The 24,803-nt window shown below is 30.8% G+C and overlaps 3 protein-coding genes across 13 annotated transcripts in view; 2 read left to right on the forward strand and 1 right to left on the reverse strand.

Annotated features, from left to right (window-relative positions):
* Nucleotides 1-2,120: 2,120 nt before the first annotated feature.
* On the reverse strand, nt 2,121-13,327 carry LOC108907855 (beta-chimaerin). 2 transcript variants are annotated; one of them, XM_018711682.2, is made up of 8 exons: nt 13,179-13,327; nt 12,767-12,974; nt 11,910-12,146; nt 11,643-11,854; nt 8,716-8,946; nt 7,711-7,848; nt 4,705-4,810; nt 2,121-4,645 (listed from the first exon to the last, which is right to left on the reverse strand). In XM_018711682.2, exons 1-8 carry the CDS (start codon nt 13,225-13,227, stop codon nt 4,480-4,482), a joined length of 1,347 nt encoding a protein of 448 aa, XP_018567198.1. In that variant the 5' UTR covers nt 13,228-13,327; the 3' UTR covers nt 2,121-4,479. The 2 variants fall into 2 exon arrangements, with proteins under 2 accessions (XP_018567198.1, XP_018567197.1); XM_018711681.1 differs by lacking the exon at nt 13,179-13,327 and adding an exon at nt 13,027-13,158.
* A 595-nt stretch (nt 13,328-13,922) lies between these two features.
* Nucleotides 13,923-24,803, forward strand: part of LOC108907845 (phosphatidylinositol 4-phosphate 5-kinase type-1 alpha) — a 57,480-nt gene continuing 46,599 nt past the window's right edge. For all 9 annotated transcript variants that reach the window (XM_023454066.1, XM_023454071.1, XM_023454065.1 and 6 more), the window contains exons 1-2: nt 13,923-14,225; nt 14,532-14,578. In XM_023454066.1, coding sequence (XP_023309834.1) covers nt 14,108-14,225; nt 14,532-14,578 — 165 coding nt within the window. In that variant the 5' untranslated portion in view covers nt 13,923-14,107. The remainder of the gene's footprint in view (nt 14,226-14,531; nt 14,579-24,803) is intronic.
* On the forward strand, nt 22,491-23,502 carry LOC108907835. 2 transcript variants are annotated; one of them, XM_018711654.1, is made up of 2 exons: nt 22,491-23,040; nt 23,091-23,502. In XM_018711654.1, the coding sequence occupies exons 1-2, from the start codon at nt 22,642-22,644 to the stop codon at nt 23,094-23,096; spliced, it is 405 nt and encodes a 134-aa protein (XP_018567170.1). In that variant the 5' UTR covers nt 22,491-22,641; the 3' UTR covers nt 23,097-23,502. The 2 variants fall into 2 exon arrangements, with proteins under 2 accessions (XP_018567170.1, XP_018567169.1); XM_018711653.1 differs by having other exon boundaries at nt 23,097-23,502.

Raw genomic sequence — 24,803 nt, forward strand, 5'->3', positions numbered from 1 at the left:
AGGGACATTGCCATGTTGCCATATTTTCAAATTTTTTGAAGCAGTATTTTCCTAGATATCGATCGACGCAGTTCCCGGTGGGACACCCTGTATTGATTTAAAAAAAAAGATTGAATTTTTAAAACAACGTCTCCTAATCGTCACAAATGACTTTAAGTTAACCCAAATGAATTTTCTGAAGTCAGTTTTTTTAAATATTTACGTTTTTATGTTTTCAAACAAAAACTCAATTGAATTTTAAAAATTACTAACTAGTGCCACCAAATAATCACAGGTAATAACTTTTGACTCTGTTCAAAGTCAAGTTAATATAACCTGTGAATATGAGGAAAATTAAACAGTATTCAAGCTATATTGTCTGTGGTATTCGTATTAAATTGAACACTCAGAATTCCCCAAGGATCTGCCTTGAGACCTTCACTGTAGATATACTGTCAATGATTTTTTATTATTTACATTCATATGATAACATGTAAGAATAAATGAATACCATAAAAAATAAATATTGTTTACAATGGAATCAAAAGGGTTTCGGTTTGCAAAGGAATGTACATATTTCTGATAAAAATACATTAATGGACCTACCCTAAAAAAAAGTATTTCATCTCGAGTTGCAAATGCTATTTTTTTTATTCATGTATAGATTCTTATTCAATTTATCTTAAAATTAATGGTTTATTACTGTTTCCCGTGTATAATAAATAACTATTTTTTTTCACTGCATAGCAAAAAGCCTTATTTAAAAAATATATTAAAAATAATGTCATTAATAAATTAATACTGGTTGTAACTTTATCCCATTTAATGTTAAATTAACACAAGGCAAATTGTAAATATTAATAATGATAAATTCCTCAAGGATCTATCTTGAGGCCACCACTGTATATATATTTGTCATTTATTTAAATTACCTGCATAAATTCATAACACTCATATGGTAAAATATTTCATGTGAATAATTAATGTTTCTTATGAAGAGAATATAAAACCATTTTGGCTTGTCAAAGCAATATATTCCTATATAATAAATGAAAAACTTATTTATATGGTACAGTACAACCACTATATGTACTTTAGCATCATTCCAAGCTCCGTGCAATAACAAATGTCTCAAATAATCATAAAAAATAGAAAAAACAATTAGAAAAATATAAAAATAATAAAAATCTACAAAGTAAAAAGAAAATACTTGTTTGTAATTTTATCAAGTACTCAACATTTAAACTCTATAATCTGGAACAAACTTTACATATTTATAAATCAGATCAATTTTGGTTCAAATTACTGGACTCGTCGTGTGAAAATAACACAGGCATACAAAAAAAAAGTCCAAACCCAAGAGATCCACATATCATTTCCGAAGGGTATCAAAATTCATGACTTCCCGATGAATTTTGGAGAAAACTGAAATTTTTGGGTGGAAATTGGCCCCAAATATGGGTCAAAACTGACTTTTACCTAAATTTTGTCCAAATTATTATTTTCGTAGTATTTTGAGGTGCTGAACGTGACGCCATTAGAAAAATTTACCCGTAACCTCAATCATTTTCAGAAAATCCACTCTTTGGGTGAAAACTGACCTAAATATTGGTCAAAACTGATTGTTTCCTAAATTTTGTCTAAATATATAATTGTTGTAGTATTTTGGGGCGCTAAACATCATGCCATTGGTAAAATTTACCCATGACCTCGATATTTCTCAAAAAATCCATATTTGGACCAGTTTGCACTCAAATAGTGGATTTTCTGAGAAATACTGAAGTCATGGGTAAATTTTACCAATGGCATCTTGTTTACCGCATCAAAATACTACAAAAATGATATATTTAGACAAAATTTAGGAAACAATCAGTTTTTACCAATATTTAGATCAGTTTTCACCCAAAAATTTCACTTTTCTCCCAAATTCATTGGGAAGTTATGAATTTTAACCACTGATTTGTGTTCAGTGCATCGAATTTCTTCAGAGATGATAAGTGGTTATCTTGGGTTCAGACTTTTTTTATGTGTGTGTGTAATTAGTTATACAGAAGACAACCACTGTATTCTGTATTTTGTATACACTCACTTTCTGAAATAATTACAGGATTTAGGACAAGGTAAGAAATTATATACCTCCGTATTCTAAAAATCACTAAATATATTTCTGATATAAAATTACAAAACTTCTTAATACTAAAATGAATACAGGTATTTCAAATACCAATACCTTTTAGAAAATTTAATAATATATTAAAATAAATAGAATACTATATTCCTATGAACAAGATAACCTTCGTGTAAGTTTGCTGATGATAAGAATTGTACTTCCAACGCAGCATGACCCAAACATGACTGCATAAAAGCAAATTTACACAACGCTAAAGTTGAAGTCATAAAATATATGTATAACATAAAAACTTCAAGAAAAAAGTAAATAACTATCTGCAAATACAAATAATCGCTTACTTTTTGGAAAATATCACATAGAAAACTAATTTAGATCACACATGAAAATGGAATTTTACAATTTTTACAAAAAAAAAAAAAACTAAAGAACACTAAAGGGATCAGTCTCTAAAAAAATCTAATTATTTTTGTGCAATTCCATTCCGCAAAATTCTTGTAAAGCCAAATTATTTTAAATGACTGCAACAAATATAAAAACTGAGATTCAAAAATAACCTCTAGAAAAAGTTGCACAATAATCCTAAACATTTTTTGCAAAAAAAATATTGCATTAGTAAAATTACCAACGAAGTAAAAAATAAACTGCCAACTTTACATGCCCGTCAATAATGATAAATTATCACAAACGACCTCTAATATAACTTTTTAAAATTTCGAGACCATACGCTCATATCGCTCATCTAAATATTCCTAAATAATGGATTAACTTTTAGGATAAAATATATAATACTGAACTAAAAAAATTGGAAAACAATTTTAGTTTGTTGTTAAAATTTAACTACAAGTGCCTAGTGCTTCGTCTGCCAATAATAAAAATTTAAACTTTCTTCAAATTACAATGACAATTAAAGTTTAAAATTCTAATAAAATAGCCAATAATATGCAAAATACGGAATGTACACAAAGGAATTTTTTTAGATAATCTTGAAAAATGTAGGCGCACTTCCAATAACAAGCATATTGCACTAATGATTTTTGATATGTTTTGAAAAGTTTAAAATATGGGAATTCATGAAATATATTAGACATTTGATTATTTTAGAAAATAGTTTGATTCTAAGTTTTGTTTTATGGATCATTATTAAATGTAAAATATACAGAGTATGAAAAATGCTTTGTCACAATTTAATGGTGGATTCATTATAATTAAAAAAAAGTTCCTAGAATTGTGTCCGGAATTGAAAATTAAGATTGCAAGTAAAAGTCTACCCTTGAAACTATGACTCTGTATGTAAAAAAAAAAAGTATGGCAATTTCAGGAGGTCCTAAAACTGATGGTTGGCTGCCATTACAGGAAAACGGAAAGATCAAAAAAGAAACCACAAATAGGGATTTTTATGATATAAGTGTTTGACATGAAATTTCGTCTTGATAAGTTTACCACTGTGATGTCATCGAAATTATTCTTCCCCAACTCATAAATACCTACTTTTTACAATATATGTGTCGTGTTTTTTTTTTCCTAACAAATTTTATGGAGAAAGATTATACAGGGTGTCACGCTTAAATGTGATACAAGCCTGTGTTGCCGTGGAAAATAAGATAGTTTCAATGTTTATTTAATTACTGATAGGTTTTAATTATTTTCGCGTTTATTACTAATTTATTAATAGTCACTGAAAAAGTAGATATTATTATTTAGACTCTTGCAAAAATTCAAAATTAGCAGAACTGCTGAACTGAAACAAACAATTGCAATACTAATAAAATCAGTAACAGACTTGATCAAACCAAAATATTTCTCTATACACATCATTTTGTATCTATTAAACAGGAAGAGATATCAAAAAACTTTTTTAGTAAAAATTGTTGAGAAAAATATATAAATTAAAAAAAAGAATGTTTGATAAATTTACAAGACGGAATTTAAATTCAAATGCTTGCTTTTTCCTAGTTATTCTTTCCATTTTCCTGTAATAACACCAGTTTTGGATCACTCCATACATACATTTGTGGATAAGTAATAAACTAATTCCACATTTGAATTAAATTTTCTTGTAATTATAAAAAAAAATGTTTTTCAAATTTTAACACTCGATATTGCGAAAACAAACTGTTTTTGGACATTACACTTAAGAGAACTTATTTGGTTAATTGTAAAGTCTGCCATTAAATTCTGGCCTAGCACTTTTTTAACATCCTGTACATATTTACATTCATTCAATCAATTATCTACAGTCATCAATTAAAAAGAGATCAGTTATAATTGCATAAAATTGAATTTGTAACTTTGCGATAAAACAATTTGAACGAATACGAGGCTCGTCAGCACAAAGACCATATACTCTATTGCAAGTAGAATAAAGTTAACTATTTCATGAAAATCTTATCGTAATTGTTGATCATGATTTCGAGCAGTAGTATGTCGCTCCTCACGTCCCAAATGATGTTAGGCGGGTGGTGGATCAGAGTGGGCGCGAAAACCGTCGCAAGGTTGGAGGAATTCATTTTGTTTATAGGTGCATGCAGAGCGACCCTAAAAATTGTTAAATCTAAGCTTAGAGAAGCCGACGTTGGACGACAGGTGAAACTTACCTGTAGAGGTGCTCTATCATGAATTTTAGAGTGTCGTAGTGCGGTTTAGGAAGCGAGAGAAGGGCGTGTTTGATGGACGACAGTTGTAGGTCTTTTTTATCGTGTTCTGTAAAGTATGTTACCATATTTTGTACCCAAGTTTTGTTTGTGTTTTGTACCCAAGTGTGTTTCACTCTTCACGGAGCCACCCTTATATCTAACGCATTTTAGCAGAAAATAATTACCTTTAAAGCAATTATTCTGATAGTTGTTTAGTTTTAAAATTAAAAACAGGTTGGACTATTTTTTATTTATTAGAGACTTTTTATCTAAAAACTAATACTATATTCTAATTTAGGTTCCACAAAAACATCTTTTTACCAACTTTAAATTAAATATCTTTAAAAGTGTGTAATATACGGGTGGACATGTTTACTTTATTTTATTAAACTAATTCAAATAAATTCAAAAAATTTATTTCCAAAAACTCAAATACAATGTTTTTCAATACCAAAAACTGTAGCAGATCTTTTTTTTTATGTCATCAAAGGTAAAAGCAAGAATATAAGATGTTTCTTTTAAGAAAGAATAATAACCAAAAATGTAAGTATATAAAAGTTATTCATAGACAAGGTTCTCGACTGCTTTTTGAATTAATAATATTTTCTATCACACACGCTCGCTATGGGACCTATAGCGTAGGGGGTTATGTACACGGAAAGTGCCAGATAGTACAACCGCGTGATGTTATTTTCATAACGCAACACAGAGATTATTTTGAATGAGAATTTCCCGAGAAAGTGGATAGGTTGCAACAGTCAATTAGTTGAGTGGCCGTCAAGAGCTCCAGACTTGACTCCACTTGATAATTTCTTTATGGGGCACTTTGAAAAATAAAGTGTATTAAACGAGACCCCAGAAGAATTATGTAATAGAATTAGACAATCATGTAGACAAATAACACCACATCAGTTGAGCAGAGTTATTAGAAATAAGAGGAGACGAATTGAACAGTGGACTAATAGAAAACAGTAATATTTAAATTTTATTTTGTTGTGAAAGTCATTTCTGGTATAATAAAAAAATATATATAATTTGGCTGTCTTATTGTGAGCACCCTGTATGAGTGAAATCAATAAAATTGCATGGAAAAATTAAAATTAAGAAAAAATATCTTAATATAGTAACCCGTTTCAAAAATTAAAAAAAATTCCAAGCAATTTACTTATTCGAATAAGAAGAAGAAGAGGAGATCTGGAGAAAAGTGTTCAGTGTTCTTCGTTCTTACTTCTTATCTTAATCTTAGGCTTCTGGTTAGTTAGAAAAAAGAAGGAGTTATGTATGTCTTTATGGAAAAATAAAGTTTTAGAGGAAAGTATAGTGTGCCTTCCTGAAACAGCCACCCAGATAGAGCTCCCTACATTAAAAATATTTTCTGCTGTTACTACAGGACACTGCAAACAGTGAAATTTTTCGAAGTTTGCACCTATTTTGTGAACACCCTGTAAAAGCTATATTAATGAAACTTTGTATTTAGGGTGTTTTGAGGTGTGATCAAATCGAAATTGCTATCCATTTCTTTTTTAAAAAAATGCCTAATATGTTTTTTTATTTTTTGAGGGTCTTTTCTTAATGATAGTTGGCCGTAGAAAAGATCGCATGTCAAAAAATATAATATCCAAAAGTAGGCCTTTTGAGTACTACTACATAAAAATAAGAATTTTGGAAATCGGCCAATGCCATCCTAAATATGGAGGTGTTCCAACTTTAAGTGAAACACACTATATAATACTTATTAAAAAAATAGTAAATAAACAATTTCACCTCTAAAACTTTAACATAAGTTGCACAACAATATTATGATTCCATTTTTCAAAAAATTGAAATTGTCAAATTTTGTGGGGTACGTCGTATTAGAACGAGAGTAATGATTTTCTAAATCCTCTCTTTATGAAGCCTATCCTTTCTTAAGAGCACTGCAGAAATAAATTATTATCAATTCTTAATTATTTAACATGCAATTCTATTTCTTCTTTTTTTGTATATTACTTGATGTGAATTTTTTCAATAAATGTGAAAATATTAGGAGCAGCAGCTTCTTACACTAATCTTTTTTTGGATGTTGGATAAAAAAAATTACAATGAGGCTTCTGGGGATGCTAAATTATTAACTTCTAGATAAAAAAATTGTTAATAATAAGTGTTTTAAAAGTATGTTTCTTTATAATTTTGAAACCGGATACCTATGATTAAAATCAAATTTGGTAATAATCATCGTTTGGCAATTAATTCTTTCACACTAAAATGTGAAAAAACGGTATAAATGCGAGACACGGGTAGCTCCATGAAACGTGAAACACTGTGTACTTTGATCTAGTCAGACAACCAGTCAAACTTCGAAAGGAAAATACTAGATGGCGCCTCTCCCATAAATTCCCTGTTATTATACGTATTATGAACAAGCGTGAAAGATTTGTAGATTTTATAATTCTCGCTAGCTAGCATTTCCATTCTTAAATTTTCTGGTTGTCCAGCTGTTTATATAAATTAAAAAAAAATCATCTATGTATAAAACGAAAAATACTTGCACATAAACAAATTAGTTCTTCTTCGAGTTATACGTTGAACAATTTAATCTCGTTAATCCGATCAGTAAAATAACTGACTATCGCTCGAAACCAGATTAGGAAAGTGTTCAAAAAAAGATTGTTATTAAAATTTTAATTGTTTTGAGTGTTCCTTGAAATTCAGGAACAGCTGTTTTATGATAGGTACACATGATATCAGATTGTAGTTTCCCAAAACCCTTACTTACTTCTACAAAAAAATTTTTTATCATTACATTCTATGTCAACTAATTCATTAACCCGAACAAGTCACATCTAAATTCGTTTCCCTTTCCATGACCCTGCTTTACTTGAAGAGTATAATAGGTTTGTCAAAAAAAGAACGTTGAAAATTCAAAATAAAAAAAATGCATTTTCATTTGATCTCTGTAAAATGGTAATAAATTTATTTTTTACTCACGTATTGCATCGATCAGTAAAGGATGGACTTCGAACGTTATTAGAGGGACGGGAAGGATCCTCAGGTAGAGCTTGAGGGCGCCTGTTATCACATTTATATTCGGGTACTTGTCTACACTCAAATCGGCCTTTTCTCCATCTGGAATACAAATGACATCGTATTACTACGTAAAGGCAGAAAACGTTGATGCTGTGCATGAACTGATATTGTAAGATCCTCATGTGAGTTATCGTGAGATCGAAACATTTGGCTGCCAAAAAAATTTGTTCGCGTTGGATCCCATGTAATTTGGCAAACGCTCAAAAAAAGGCTCGTGTCGATTGTTCAAAATAAATGCTCAAGAAATGCGATCGCGGTGCTGCAAAGCACGTCTATGACATTGCAACAGGTGACGAATCACGGATCTATGCATATAAGCCCAAAAGTAAACAGCAGTCGACTGTATGGCTCTTTCAAGATGAGCCAAATCCAACAAAAGTCGTTCACGCAAGAAGCATTTTTAAGCAAATGGTCACCTGTTTTTTCAAAAAAACCAGATATGTGATAACTGTACCATTAGTTGGATGGTCAATTTTAAATGGTACCCAACCATTTGTGGAAAAATAAGTGAAATCAACCTCTGAAGATGTAGCATTCTTCACCAGGACAATGCGAGCTCACACACTGCTCAAACAAGACATTTTGAGAACTGAAAAAATCAAATTGATGAGTCATCCGCCATACGGCCCTGATTTGACACCCAATGACTTTCTTTTATTCCCACACATCAAAAATAAATTACGAGATCAACATTATTCCATGCCTAAAGAAGCAGTTGGCACGTTCAAAATTTATCTTTTATAACAAATTTATAACTTTAGGATGATTGAGTTTAACGATAGGTACAAGAAAAATTTGATGTATTTTTCTTGAAATTTACTATTTAATAAACACTGAAATGTAAAACAGATATTTCAACATAATGTATACTTTTATATTTACATATTATACAAAAAATTTACTCACCTTTGTCTAAAGCCATCTTGATGGCATCTATCTCCTCAGCAAAACCACTCAATCGGTAGATTCCTTCTGTCGTAAGGCCCCTCGCCTCAACTTCGGCAACACATTTTGTCACCACAAAGGGCAGTTCTGCTTTGTAGGCGCTCAAGAGCGTGGTCAGTTCGATTCCAAATACGCCTCGGAGGTATTTTAAGTCCGGCACGCAGTCGTTGGCGAACTTTTCCGAACATTTCACTGAAATATGAAGATCGGACGTTCAAAAATGAAAATTCATAACTAAACTACCGTCAAAAGTTTCAAAGTAATTAGTTTTGATAGCGAGTATAATTTTTCGTGAATATTGCCTGCCATTTTTGGTGATTTCCTTTTTTAAATCAGGCAAAAATAGATCAGAAAAATGTTTGAGTTTTTAGCAAAAAAAAAGATGAGGATGATTCTTTTTCTGATTTTTCTGTAATTACAGCAGGGCCTCGATAATCCGAACACCGAAAATTTATACCCTGTTCGGATTCACGAAGCGTTCGGATTATAGTATGTAGACATTTTGAAAGGGATTTTTCCAAATAAAACAAAAATATTTTACATTATAATGTATTTAAGTATGTACGTTAGATGTATGTTAGATAAAATGCTATTAATCACACTTTTTTAAAGAATTCCAATATAGTGCTTTGACGAGGAGTATTTAGCGACATAGAAAATGCTTTATCCCTTAATTTACGTAACAGTATTTTTTCCGGAATAGAAATGTCGACTTCATCTGCCCATTCTCAACAAAAAAACGCACTACGTGGCACTGGCGAGACAGAAACTGTGAGAAATGGCGGTTGCGCAGGGGTAAGGGGGGGTCATTCGGATTATAGAGGCGTTCGGACTAGCTGGGGTACGGATTATCAAGGCCCTGCTGTAATGTTAAAAATAGATAGCAGGCCAACTAATAGAGCAAAAAAAGAGGCTGTTTTTATGCTTAAATTTTACAGCAAATTTCATGTATGCCCTTTTGAAAAATACTTAGTAAATGAAAACCCAAGTGATTTCCCCAGCAAAGTCGTGAACAATTTTTTTTAAAAAAAAAAAAATGCAAAAAAAAGAAAAATTTTTTGGTTTTTTTTTATAATATCTCGAAAAATAGTGATGGAATCGTCTTACTTTCAATAGGAGTTTTGTAGAGAATGAAAAAACCTATAAAATGGTTTTTGTGCGACCCAATCGGTTCATTTTTGATTGTTTCGGGCAACTTTCAAGGGCATTTTTAACATATTTCCCATCACCCAGGCGGAAATCTGAGATATACAAATTGGGGATTTGCCGTTTTCAGAATTTAAAACTGACCATTTTTGATATGTTGTGCAAAAAAAACACCCTAGTTTGTTTATAATGCAATTGTGCAAAAACTATGCATCAGACAGAAACCATCTTACGCACGATTAAACTACATATTATTATCTGTCATTTTCCGCAAGATTGTTTTTCCAGCTTCAAATTTGACGGTTATGAATTTTTAAAAAAAGATCTATTTTTGAAGAGGTTTTTCCGGATTTCATCTGTAAAAAATGAACCAATCGGGTCGCTCAAAAAACCATTTTATAGGTTTTTTATTCTCTACAAAAGTTCTATTGACAGTAAGATGATACCATCATTATTTTTCGAGATAGATATTATAAAAAAAACAAAAAAATTTCATTTTTTGCAGTTTTTATTGTTAAAAGAAAATTGTTCATGACTGCTGGGGAAATCAATTCGGTTTTCATTTACTAAGTATTTTTCAAAAGGTAATACATGAAATTTGCTGTAATATTTTAGTGTGCCAAAAAAATCTCTATTGATTGGCCTATAGTGTTGTGGAACATGTACAAGAATTTATTATTGACATTTTCCATCAAACATAAAGGAGAATAAACAAGAATAGATAAGCATAAAAGAGAAGAATCTGAAAATTAATAATATATAAAGTAGAAACAACTACTTTTCTTTGGAGAGGATTGATTTTCCAGTGATATAAACCCCTTAACATACTTTTTCCCCATAATATTGCATGGATTACCAAGCAGACTACCAAAGTAAATCTTATTGAACACATGGAATTATATTTTTACTTCAGAACAGTTCAATCAAGAAAAATACATACTGCAGAAATGCCAGTCAAAAGTCAAATATAATTTGATGTACCAGATGTCAAATGAATGATCCCGTTGACTACCAGGTTATATTAGCCACTCTAAATTAGTTATTTTCATACTACTAACTTTAATCTGATAGTAAATTTTAAATAAGGAAGTAATTTTTTTTTTACAAATACATAGTTAAAATATCAATAATTTTTATCAGAAAGGTGTGGCCATGTTTCAGATTGAGTATAAATTAAAAAAATAGGCAATCAAACGATAATAATACACTCTTTATCTTTTCTTAAACTTATTTGACCCAGTTTGGAAATTATAACACATAGAAGACTATAAAAAGTACCAGGAAAAAGTAGGTCTATTGCCAATATAACTAGTGGAGAATGAATTTAACAATTATGTAAGCCTTAGTCACAGGTTACGGTATTTAATACCACTTAAACTATATAAATTCCATTCAATTAACCAAGTCAGCGACCTGCTTACGTTTTTACATGAAAATATATTTCTCCTTACTACGTTTTATACAAATAAACACTTTAGAACCTCGTTTTCACTCACCTTTCAACAAAAAGTAAAGTATTTTACAGGATATTATTTTTTTTTCAATTGCTACATTCTCTAGGAGAATGTGAGAGAGAATGTCATTATTTCAAAGCAACTTTTATAATTTTTAAAGATATTACTATCATTTTCGATTAGAATAATAGAATTTAAAGAAAACTAACTTTAATAGGGAAATTTAAATATTATTTTGACAAAAATGATCTTATTAAAAGTAATTTAATTTTATTTAATTCGACTTACCGTGTGCTATTACACCGCAGTCCTCACACCTTTTGCCCTGCAGCGTAAAACCCCACAAGAAATTCGCACACAGCTCACACCAGTTCAAACCTTTGAAAGTTGTCAACTTGAAAGAGTGCGCTTTTTCCAACTTATCTGGCACAGTTTGACCCAATATCTGCTGCGCTAACTGTGAATTTTGATTGTACGAATCGTTGAACAAATTCCTGTTCCTAGAAAACGGACAGAAATTACACCTGAGATGAGAAAATTACACCACAACTTTACTTTGCATTTTCTCTGGATAAGGCCCGTAATTTTCTTTTGTTCAAAGTCATGTATGGGCTTTCCTGGTAATTGGCGTTGGACAAACACTGAAGAATGGCTGGAGCCTTGAGATCTATGTACATTGTGACCAATCCATCTGCTACGAGTGATCGAACACAATCGTATCTTTTCTCCCGGACATACAGACCCGATTTGGGGTCGTAGAAGAGTTTGTAATGATGGATTTTGTCATTGAACCTATTCAGTAAAAAATATTTATTTAATTTCATTTTACTGTAGTAAACGTAGGACGTGTGTCTAGCAAATAAAATATTAGTGCAAAATTACAATTTTATATAAAGATTCTAATAATATCTACAATCAAATTTCAAGGAAAATTAAACAAGCTGAAGTGATAATCTTTGATGTTTTATCAGTGCATTAAGTATAATTCTGATTTAATACTGATTACGTTTTAAATAAACATACACTAGGGAACGTGTAACTTACAGGTTATTCCCGCTTTATCAGTAATAAAGATAAATAAATAATAATTCTTTTCGGTGCATTCTTAATTGAAGATTTAAAAGAAAATGTATGATGTACTGGTTATTCCAAGATTCCTAATATAGTGTTTTAATTCAATCGCTTAAAAATTAATATTCATCATTTCAATTAATTTACATAGAAAAATTGTTTAATAATAACCCTACAATTCTATCTCTATAGTAGTGGTGAAAGAATACAATAAAAATAAGGAAAATGTAATGGTAGAAGGGAATATTGTATAGTGCAGTCCCAATACCGTAAAAAAAATTAAATGAAAACTTTTATATATAAAAAAATTGATATCCATAAATAATAAACAAATATCTTACTTCAAACTTAAAGTATGGAATTGTCCATTTGCGGATTTACTGCTCCTAACAAGATAGGCCCCATTTGGTTGACCGCTCAACAAGTTCGAAGCGTCAACGTGAGAAATTGCTCCATGGTAATCTCTGCCTAGATAACTAGGTAAATCAGATGGCACCTCGTCACATATTATTGGTACCGGCACAGGAGCCTCCAATTGCATACGATACACTAAAAACACACAAACCGTTACACAGATTAACGGAAGTCGAAATGCACCTACAAATTAAGATGTCAGTGGTCAGAGGGTAGAGTAAATTCCAGTCCCTCTCCATGATGTCTGGTTTGAAAATACGAGATATTCGTAGTACAACCATTTTAAAGTGTGAAATCTCTAATTAAATTGGAAACAAGAAAATAGGTTATGTTGCTTACAATCACTTTTCCATACTGTGTGCACTAGGGAATCCGACTCTAGACCCATCGTAACTGCAGGTTTATCTTATCATAAACAGGATAATCAGCTCACATCATTTTTTTTTTAAAAAAAGCTTCTCGGTTGACAACACGACACAACACACAACACAACAAAGGATCAGCAGTGGCAATGCAAATGACATTTGACATTTGAAATTTCTCTACTGTAAGAGGGAAGTACTTTCCTTAAAATTATTTTTCTAACTCGAATCTTAAATGAAGCTGGTACATTAACTTACTGAACTAAAATACACTAATATACATAATTTTCTCCTGTGATTGTCGAATCAAAATCATAGCAAAAGCAAACCAATTATGGATTTGTTGAATTTGAATTTTGCTAATAGGTGGTGCCATCTGTTCACCAAAAGGCATGTTACATATTTTTACACACTGTGACATCGTGACATCTACCGTTGATCGAAATATTCTCTCATTTCAGTCGACGACATCTATTTAATATTCGTGGAATCAAACACACGTTTGTATAAGTTACTATAAGATGACGCCAGTGCACATAAGTATGTTCCATAATTTAAATGAAAATTAAAAAATATCATAGTCACAGTAAAATAATTAAAATAAATTCCATAATTAAGTATATTAGTCTGTATTATTAAATCTAATTATTAATTCTTTTTTTTTCATAGTCACATGACTGCATTTGACGCAGGCGCTCTAACAATTTGTCAGACACCTAGATGAGGGTGGGGATAAATATGTCAATGGAAAATGTTTATGTCAAAGTGGTAAATGAAAGCCGATTTTTCCCGTTAAAATCCGCCCCGGAATTATTGGCCGACTGAAAACATGTGGTAGTGTAGTGTTTTTGTAGTGTAAGTGATAATAAAAATCCCTCAATTAAATTAATTTTACTACAGTGCAAAATGGCTTCTGGAGATGTAATAGAGACTATAGAACTTGATTCAAATTTGGCATTGAATATGAATAATTCCAAGGAGATTTCGGGGTACCATGAAACGGGAGAGGGTGGAGAAACTGATGGTAAATATTGATTATATAAATTGTTGGAATAGGCCCAGAAAGATTAATTTCCAACCAATACATGATTTAAATTTTTCGGGTCACTATTAAAAATGAAAGTATTGAATGTGTTTCAACCACTTGTTCAGAAATTTCACATATTTTAAAATTTCATAAAAAACCACAGTGCAATCAAATGTATAAGAATGATAAATTACTCATAATTTTTTAAATCAAATGCAAGAATGCGAATATCTTGTTCACAAGATAATTTTATGACTCACTATCTATACATTGTATCTTCATTATAAACTTTTCTTTTTTCAGACAAGGACGACAATAAGGACACGTTAAATAAAAGCAATGTCCAGGATGTAAGTACCACTATACATAGAAAACGATAAATATATTAGATCGTTGGCCTTGTACGATGTTTCAAACAAAAACTGCAAACATTTCATCAAATTAGTGTACAGAGTCCGGGTAGTTGTAATTAATTATATTAAATTTTGTTGGGAATGTCTTTTTAAGAAATATTTGTAGAAATGTTTGCAAGTTATTTAAATATTACTGTCTAAAAATACACTTAATTTTATTAAATATTTCATTTATATGGTACCGCATAAGAAAACGTACTTTATTCTTTTTGTATTTATCTTTATAACGCAGGTAAATTGAAATAGGTATGAAAAGGAACCTTTTATTGTGCATTTAAATGTAACTATACAACTGAAAAGTTAAAAAGTTTGTAGGATGTACTCTTAAATACTTGTCACAGTATTTTCATTTAAAATACTGTAGCTCATAAAATAACAATGGACAATGGACTAACATTGATAGAAACTATTTGTTTTACATTTAAACAAAAATCTCCCCACAAGGGATGATACATGTTTTTTGAAGTACCCTGTATAATCATTGGCATTGTTTTATATTATCTACACAAAACATAAATCAAAGGAAGTGACCGTATAAAATCAGTTTGGGTAAATACCAAGGACATATAAATATCTAACCACATTTCAACAATAAACAATATATAATTGTTTTAACTATTTTAAAACATCACATTACCATGTACCGCATTAAATAATATTCAATTAGACAAAATTAATATTAAGAAAATATGTTATATATTCCATTGTTTAAATCTTTAGTATTCCTCTATCTAGAAATACATTTGAGATCTTGAGTGGGTCAATAAATTAAATATTAATCAATAAGTATAGCTCTGCACTTAAAGCATCAATAAGGTATGTTTCATATACATGTAGATAACAAATGATTGTGATCTTAATACCACTTATTTTGGAATTTCGGTGATGTAAAAAATGTAAATTGAAAAACATGTTATTTTATGGAAGATTTTATATCTTTCGATAGCATACCTACGTTATTATCTTATTAGGGATTTGACGCAATTCAGTTATAATTGTTGGGTGTACAAGGTGTATTTAAATGAACAAAAACAAAGGGTTCCTCGATCAACTTGGGCCAAAAATATGATAATTGGGCCAAATATACCTTAGTTACAGCATATTTAACTTTTCAGAAAAAAACATTACAAATACACAAATATCTCGAAAAGGTAGATTAAAGAATCTTGAGGTACCAAACTAAATAAAGGTAAAAATTTGCGTACAATTATATCAGCCAGTGGCTCCACATACTGGGAGCGAGGTGAAAATCACTGACCAAAATTTGTACAAAATTCTCGTTTTCTTATAATAGATAGCAGGGTGGCCGCTTTAGATGTATATGTGCATTGTAACGTGTGACATAAAATAATAATAATAATAATAATTGAAATATTACCGCAGATTATTCAAATGTTCAAACTTGTTTATCAAGTTATTCCTGTGGTTTCCCCTCGTCTGGCAGACACACCACCATTAAAAATGTCAGAATTCAGTTTGTTACATGCAGTTTTTTGTAAATCCAATAAGTCCGTTTAATTCGTAATGGTATTTCAAAGAAAAAGTTCTCTTTAATTTAATTAAAAATAAATAATTTACCTAAAAATAAATAATTTTCAAGTTATTATTTGTTCAGTCCAAACAGCAGTTCAATAAATTAAAAATATTTCTAAAACTGTTCATTTTACAAAGAAGAAGAATTCTTTGTTGCAAATACAATGTAATCATTAATGTCCAGCAAATTAAGTAACTTTGAAATTTACCCTTTACGACTCTTTAGAAAAATTAAATTCAGTGTTTTTTGTTCTTGCTGTTACATTATATTTAAAATTATTGTATTTGTAACAAAAAATTCATATAAATGTTTTTTTGCCTAACGAACAGTTTAGTTATTTTTTTTTATTCAACAGTGTAGTAAGCTTATTTTATACTTAAAAAGTAATAAATCGAAATTTACTTGTTTAAACATTTTAAACAACCATTTTATGGCTTACATTCCCCAACTAGCATTGAATTATACCAGCAATACCCAGTAAACAGCTAGTAGTTAGTAATTATGTAAAATAAAAATTAAAAGTGATATACTTATCTAAATATTATTGATACAAAAGCACCTGATATATTGAAATTATTAATAATGTAATTTTTCAAATAAATTTTTTGTATTCTTGTTCTAATATCACCCTTGACAAAGACCAACTCTAATAGCTGTTTTACATTGACAATTTATTGCTCAATTAATTCATGAAGTCGCTTCATCAAGAAATTCTGTCAAATAACTTCATGAATTTATTCATCAAGTTCTTGACGAATTAGAGCATGTTCTAATTTTCGTCAATTTCTTTGTGAAATTCGGAAGTACCAACCCAACAGATTTCCAGCCTCAGATCAGTAATGAGGTTATGTTATTGGAATATGTAAATAATTGTGTGGCGTCGTGCTAGTTTTGCATTGTTTTCACTGATTTGTTACTTACAAATACTAATATTTATATAACATGTGTCAGAACGGTACCGCTGTTGTATCACTACAATTATGAGTGGAAAGGTGACATTTTTGAAATTTATTTGCTTCTTTGATTCATTGGTGGAACTGATTCATACGTCAAGAAACTTGACAAAGTCTGTAGCAGTGTAAAACCACACTGTTTACCAATAAATTCGTGAATTAATTCATGAAGAACTTCGTCAATTTATTGATGAATAAATTGTCAATGTAAAACAGCTATTAAAAATAGCTACAATAGAAAAATCTTACTATTTCTACTTTTTACTTGCAAATGAAATTAATAAATATTAATAGAATAAAATTATATAAAAATAAAACTTACAAAAAATTTTAAAAATGTGGAACTATTTTTTACCTAAAAAAATATTTGCCCTTATTTTTATTACTTTGTAGATATTTTGCGTATTGCGTATCTGCATTTTTGGAATCAAAAGAAAATTGTTGACTTCATTTAGTTTTAAAATAAAGTAAACATACAGAATCTAATAACAAAAACATATTTTTTAAAAATATATTTCTAGCTCAAGATTATCAAAGTACTATTTGCGCTTCTTCATTTAGATACAACCTGTAGAGATAAATAAAAGACATCGTGTTCATTATGTCATTATGAAAGAATATACATAGTAGTAATTATAATATAAGTACAAGTCATATAAAAATATGTAAGTAAATGCAATAAAAAATATAAATAACGTAAACATTGCAAATGACATCACCAAGCATTTCATTTATGAATATTACACTGAAAGGGACAAAATACATCAACATTTTTAAAATACCTACTATTTATTTTCAATGTAGACATAGGAATGTTTCGATTGGTTAATATATCTAAAATTTTCTCTAAGTTGCCTAACGAAGCTTGCTTATACAGGGTGTCCCAGAATATATGGGCAATCTCAGATTTATACGGTTGACGTTAAAATAACAGGACAAGTCCCTATAAAAATTTCCCTAGAGGGCTTCCCTGCGGCCCCTGAAAATTGATTTTTTTTTTTTAATAACTTTTAAAATACTTCGTGCAATTTTATTACTTTTAGGAAAAAAACAAATGTAAATAAAACTGGCAATTTTTTACATAGGTACAGAACGAATGCAAATTTAATCGGTTTATTTCTATTTACAGATGTAATAAAAATCATATTAAACAAAAATAGTTTTTTCTCGAAAACAGTTCATTTTATCAATACCAACCAAGAGTCCCTTTTTTAGTTTAAGGTTCAAACTATCTATAAATATTATTTTTGTGCCTTTGTTGTAAAGGGTGTAAAAAATTTTTATATTATGCTACAGCTAGACCGTCCCTGGGCAAACCAAATAAGCCAAATTATTTTCATGGGTCAATTTTTAGAGAGCCTCATCTGTTGTCCATAATATTGAAAAGTAATTAAATTACACAAATATTTTAAAAGTTGTTAAAAAAAAATCCATTTTCAGGGGCATCCATTTTGGGGGCCTGAATCTCCGTAGGTGTGCCCTCTAGGGAATGTTTTTATAGGGACTTGTCATGTTATTTTAACATGTCCTGTATAAATCCGAGAGATTGCCCACATATTTTGGGACACCCTATACAGGGTGATTTCATTTTAAATACAGAAACTGGTGAACTAGATTCATTACCAGAAAATAAGTAGAGTTTGCTCTATAAACTTTTTTCCTGCGGGACTCAGTTTTCAACATACAGAGTGTTAAAGTTTACAAAAAAATATATATTTTCTGCTATATCTTCTTAATGCGCTGACGGAATTAAGTAAAATTTACTACAGCGTATTCACATAATTAGACCTTTTATGAATGTAATATTAACCCTGTGCCTTTAACCAGTGGCGTGGTACTGGAGGTGCCGCCCCATTTTCGTAAGAATAAAATACGCCACTGGCGGTTTTTTGTAGAAATAATGTTACATTCAGCTTACTTGGTGTTTTTTAATAGTAGCAGCAGTTTAGGAGATATTTGGGCTTGTTTTTACGTTTTATTGAATTTTCCTTATAAATTAATTCATAACCAGTGACGTGCTACTAAAGCGTCCGGCAACTTATTCCAAGAAAAGAATACGCCACTGGTGGTGTTTTGTAGAAATAATTTTATTTCTGGAAAAAATATCAAATCTAAATAAAAAATAACATTGGCAAATAGGTCGAGTAAGTAATTAAGTAACGAGTCCTACAACAATAAATTATTGTCCAAAATGAAGTCCTTTCGCATCGATACATTTCTGATATCTAATCTATTTATAGAGGAACTTATCATGAAGAGATTACAATTTTCCTCTATTCTTTGGCTTCAAAAATAAATAAACAAATAAGTAAATTATCTGCTAAACGGCTGATAGTATTAAAAAATACCAAGAATCACTTTTCATTCATTTAACGTAACAGTACCTGAATTGAACATTATTTCTACAAAAAGCCCCCAGTGGCGTATTTTTTCTTGGGAATACCAAGCGGCACCTTCAATAGCACGCCACTGGTTTATGTCATGAGGTTAATATTACATTCAATAAAAGGTCTAATTACGTGAATACGCTGCAATAAATTTCATTTAAATTGTTCAGCGTAATATGACCGACAATTTTTTTTTGGAAAGGACCTCGCACTTTTCTTATGGGAAGTGGGTTTCGGCCAATTTATTTGAAACTTCGCAGGTTGATAGTTCTTAACATGTAGATCAAAAGTCTCAATGGTCACAAAGCCCCAAATCCACCCCTCCCCCCCCCAAAAAACTGCCTCCAAGTAGCGGGGAGTTTCTTGTCGTTTTATGAAAAAAAGTTTCAAATAAAAGTTGTTTATTTCAATGAAGTCTAAAAAAAAACTATTCTTGTGTTTTTTTTCGAAAAATCAATGTTTTAGCTTTAAAACGCCACCAAAGTTTAACACAGAGTATACGTATGATAGATGTAGATATTCACGTGTGTTAAGTTTAACAGCTTGAATATTACTATTTTGAAAAAATCACATTAAAACTTTTTTTTAGATTTAGTCAAAATAAATAACTTTTACTTGAAATATTTTTTCATAAAATCACAAATAAACTTTCTACAGCTATATAAACAATTAAATTGTTAATAACAATGTTCCTGAGCCGATTTCGTAAAATTGAGTTGCAGATTCGAATTCATTGTGAAAAAATACGTGCTAAAAATTTACGTGCAAATATACGTGCAAAAAATACGTGCAACTATAAAATACAGTAATCTGGAAAATCCGTAGGCTGATTCGTAGGGGGCGGGGGGTGTGTGAGGGGCGGGGTCAAGTGGGGCAGTTTGTTAATAAAAAATGTGGTTGTTTGGGGTCATTGTTGGGTTGATTAAAAAAATAAATTGTTTTACATGCAGAAATCAGTTAAATCGCCCCCGCTACTTGGCGGCAGTTTTTGGGGGGAAGGGGTGGATTTGGGGCATTGTGCCCATTGAGACTTTTTATCTACATGTTAAGAACTATGAACCTGCGAAGTTTCAAAAAAATTGGCCGAAACCCACTTCCCATAAGAAAAGTGCGAGGTCCTTTGAACACCCTGTATCTCGAATACCCCCCCCCCCCTCCAAGCAAAAGCTTTCTATAGACCAAACTCTACCTATTTTTTGGCAACTAATCTATTCCTGCAGTTTCTATATTTGAAGTGAAATCACCCTGTATAGCATTTATAGTCCAAGCATTCTGTCACGAATTAATGTTAAATTTGCAGAAATTATTACCTGGACAAAAAAATATGACCGTATAGAAAATTAAATTTTAAATTGAGTTTCTTGTTCTTTAAACTCGATCCAATATGGCGAACATGGTTAAAAAAATCGCAAAGTTGAAAAAAAACGGTTTTTCTAAAATAACTAAAAAAATACAGCACTGATTGAAAAATTTTAAATGAGAAAGTTGTAGGTTTCAAACAGATCTATCGACTGATTTTTTGAAAGTATCGATTGCTTTGTTACTTTTCGAGATATATCGAAAAAACCGTTAAAAATCTTCTCTTTTCTCTTCTTCTATAACTCGTTTACATTTACATGCCCATATTTGCTATTTACTGCAAGCATAGCCCGCGGCAAGCCAAAAAAGTACATTTTTGAAAAATTTAAAAATATTAATTATTTTTCGAGATATATGGATTTTTTGAAAAAAAGGCGCTCTCGAAAATTGGCTAGATCTTCTCAGCGGATAGCCCTACAGTAACGATTTTCGGTTTATTTTCTTCGTAAAGAGTTATATTATCATGCTGATAAAAAATGTTGACGATTTTATTAATTTTAAGGAGCAAAAAATGACTGAAAAAGTTGCACTTTTTTTGGGTATGTTTTTTTCAAATAACTTTCAATTTTTATTATTTTTTTGTACTTAATCTGGGGTAGCTAAACACGAATATTATAGCATTTTTGCCTTAGAAGCAAAACAGACCCGTAAATGTTTAGTTTTCTTTCTTTAAAAGTCATTTTCATAAAATAAAAATTGAAATAGTAATTTGAAAAAAACATACCCAAAAAAGTGCAACTTATTCAAAGTCATTTTTTGATCCTTAAAATTAATAAAATCGTCAACATTTTTTAACAGCATGATAATATAACTCTTTACGAAGAAAATAAACCGAAAATCGTTACTGTAGGGCTATCCGCTGAGAAGATCTAGCCAATTTTCGAGAGCGCCTTTTTTTCAAAAAATCGATATATCTCGAAAAATAATTAATATTTTTAAATTTTTCAAAAATGTACTTTTTTGGCTTGCCGCGGGCTATGCTTGCAGTAAATAGCAAATATGGGCACGTAAATGTAAACGAGTTATAGAAGAAGAGAAAAGAGAAGATTTTTAACGGTTTTTTCGATATATCTCGAAAAGTAACAAAGCAATCGATACTTTCAAAAAATCAGTCGATAGATCTTTTTAAAACCTACAACTTTCTCATTTAAAATTTTTCAATCCGTGCTATATTTTTTTAGTTATTTTAGAAAAACCGTTTTTTTCAACTTTGCGATTTTTTTTAACCATGTTCGCCATATTGGATCGAGTTTAAAGAACAAGAAACTCAATTTAAAATTTAATTTTCTATACGGTCATATTTTTTTTGTCCAGGTAATAATTTCTGTAAGCATTTCTCTATAATGCTTGGACTATTATTTAGAACGGGCATAGACACAACCTGAAGAAAGTTTAAACGGGATTGTTGTAACTGAAGAAATGTGGAAAAACTGGTGTAAAAAAACCGTTTTACGCAGTATCTTGGGGGGGAGTCTGGCCCCGCGATCCTCCCCTCCTTTGTACATAATATTGATATTGTTGTTTGAAAAATAATAATATATCTTGTCTAATAGATTTATAAATAATTCTTTTATCTCTAATTGCTATAAAAATAACAAACAGTAGATAAGCTCACGTCTGCCGAGTGCGAAATGAAGCGAATCCATCTAAATAGTTAATGACGATCATCCAGAAAAACCACAGGGAGACGTACCCACCATAAAACAGACACACCTACCACTTTTGATAACGCAGAACAAAAGTTTGTGATGCTAACACAAGTCAACCATGAAGACCATAGTTTGCGGCGGTTGTGAGAATGTTATAAGGCCTCGGAGGCTGAGGCTTTTCTGTAACGGGTTGTGCGGCCGATTCTTCCACATACCCTGCACCGACGTGCCCCTGGAGCTTTACCATTCCGTCTGCAAGTACCCCTCGTTCGCGTGGAGATGCAACGATTGCAGAGCGAAGCTTCAGTTCTGGAACCCGCGCTACCTCAACGACTATTTCGTGGAGAAGATCAAGAACGTCGTGGGGGAGATGGAGGAGAGATTCAGACGTTTCAAGGAGGAGCTGATATATAACTCCGTAGGAAAGTACAAGGAGGTGATGAGTAGGAAATTAGCGTACGAAGCCATGGAGAAGATGAAGGAGACTCGGCTGAGGCAGCAGGAAAATTCGACAGAAGTGAGCTTGTTAACTTGTTCTTTTTTGAACGTGTGATATATTTTGCGAAGTTTTAGGTTGGCTTTTGCTTCAAACAAGAACACCTGAATAACTATATCGGGTGATATAGGCAGTCCATTACAGTAAGATCATTTTTGTTGTTCTAGTTAATGTACTACGTCGATTGCCCACAAAATTTTGTCTTAGTAACGTTACTGTTTCTTCATTGACTATTTGACACCACTTTGAATTGCGCTAATCAGTGACCTAGCCGTAGAATCATGCAATAGTGTTTAATTTCGTAATGACGTAAGAATAAAAGCCTACTAGAAATGGATCATACAGATTATAATTGTATGTATTTAACTTTTGAAATAGTACGTCTTATAAGAACTCCTAACCATAGATATCTGTATTTTCCTCTTGCTGATATTTCGAACATCACCCGATCTCATCTCTGCAATAAAGTACCACTTGAATTACTGATTGCTTGATATTTTTTTGCGAAAAATACATACCATCAATAATTTAAGAAGATTGCCGGCAGTTTACAATGGGAATATAAATGATAATATTTATCAGTTATCATAATCAGTATGGCTTGCGGAAAAAAAAACATTATTTGTGGCTTTACATTTGTGACGTAACACTTGAGTCATTGTCAGTGGCGTAAATAGAAAAGTGGATGGGGCCTTATTTGACAAAATATGTTAGTAGGCAAAATTAACTATTAAATTTCAGATTCTACCGACTCCTTTGTGTACGTCACTGGCTACACAATAAAGTCTGGTTTAAACAAGAGTAATGTAACGCAAATATAACTTGCAATATAATCGTAATGTAATTTTGTAAGTGTTGGAAAAAACTGGGTTTTCTTGGACACTGCCTTGTAGTACAACAAGACACTCTCACTGTCCCGCAAATGAAAACGTATTTCTGCACTTCCTTTTCTACAAAAATGACATCAATAAATGAAATTAATCCTTTACATTTTCGCATTTTTTGTAATAATAACTAAATCCGTTTTATGCATGTTAGGCTTTAGATTAAGTTAGAGATTATAAAAATCTATTTTAATCTCAATGTAATGAAAAATAAAACTTATCAGAAGAAACTTGTATTCCACTTCATTTTGTTTTGTGTATGTTTTGAATTTAATTTTAGGTATTGCATCTATGAAAATTCATCTTCATTTGAAAAAATTTGTTTTAGTTTCGGAAAAATAAAAATGCTTGAAGGACCTGTTACGGGTGACTTTCTAGGTTTATTTTAATACAAATCGATTGTATTTTTTTATGGAAATCAAGTTATTGACCTTTTCATTAAAAAAAAATGCACAAATGTTAGAATTCATCTGCAGTGATACAGATAAATTAAGAAATAAATAAAAATTCTGTAATTATCACCCAACTGCCACATTTACGGTTTTAGGAGACCACATGGAAAATCTGGATGCATACAAATGGGGAAGTCTAAAAGATTCATAGGAAATTTGTGGAAACATGGTTGGTGCTGTTTTATATTAAAATTTCAAATTTTTGTATGATATTGGGTTGTGGAAGTAATTTAGCAATAATCAATAATTTTCAAAACCTAATAAAAAAATAATACGAATTTATGAAATATTTTATTCTCGGTTTTATTATTTCTAATTAGTATTGCTAATAGTAGTATGACTTCGTCCAATAGATATTTTGAAAGCGTTCAGAAGCGTTCCTATATCTATCTCTAATGGTCTTCGAGATATTTCAATTATATCAAAAAAAGTTGGTTTTCGATAGCCT

Source organism: Anoplophora glabripennis, unplaced genomic scaffold, assembly GCF_000390285.2.
Source record: "Anoplophora glabripennis isolate ALB-LARVAE unplaced genomic scaffold, Agla_2.0 scaffold224, whole genome shotgun sequence".
NCBI classification, from domain to species: Eukaryota; Metazoa; Arthropoda; class Insecta; order Coleoptera; family Cerambycidae; genus Anoplophora; species Anoplophora glabripennis.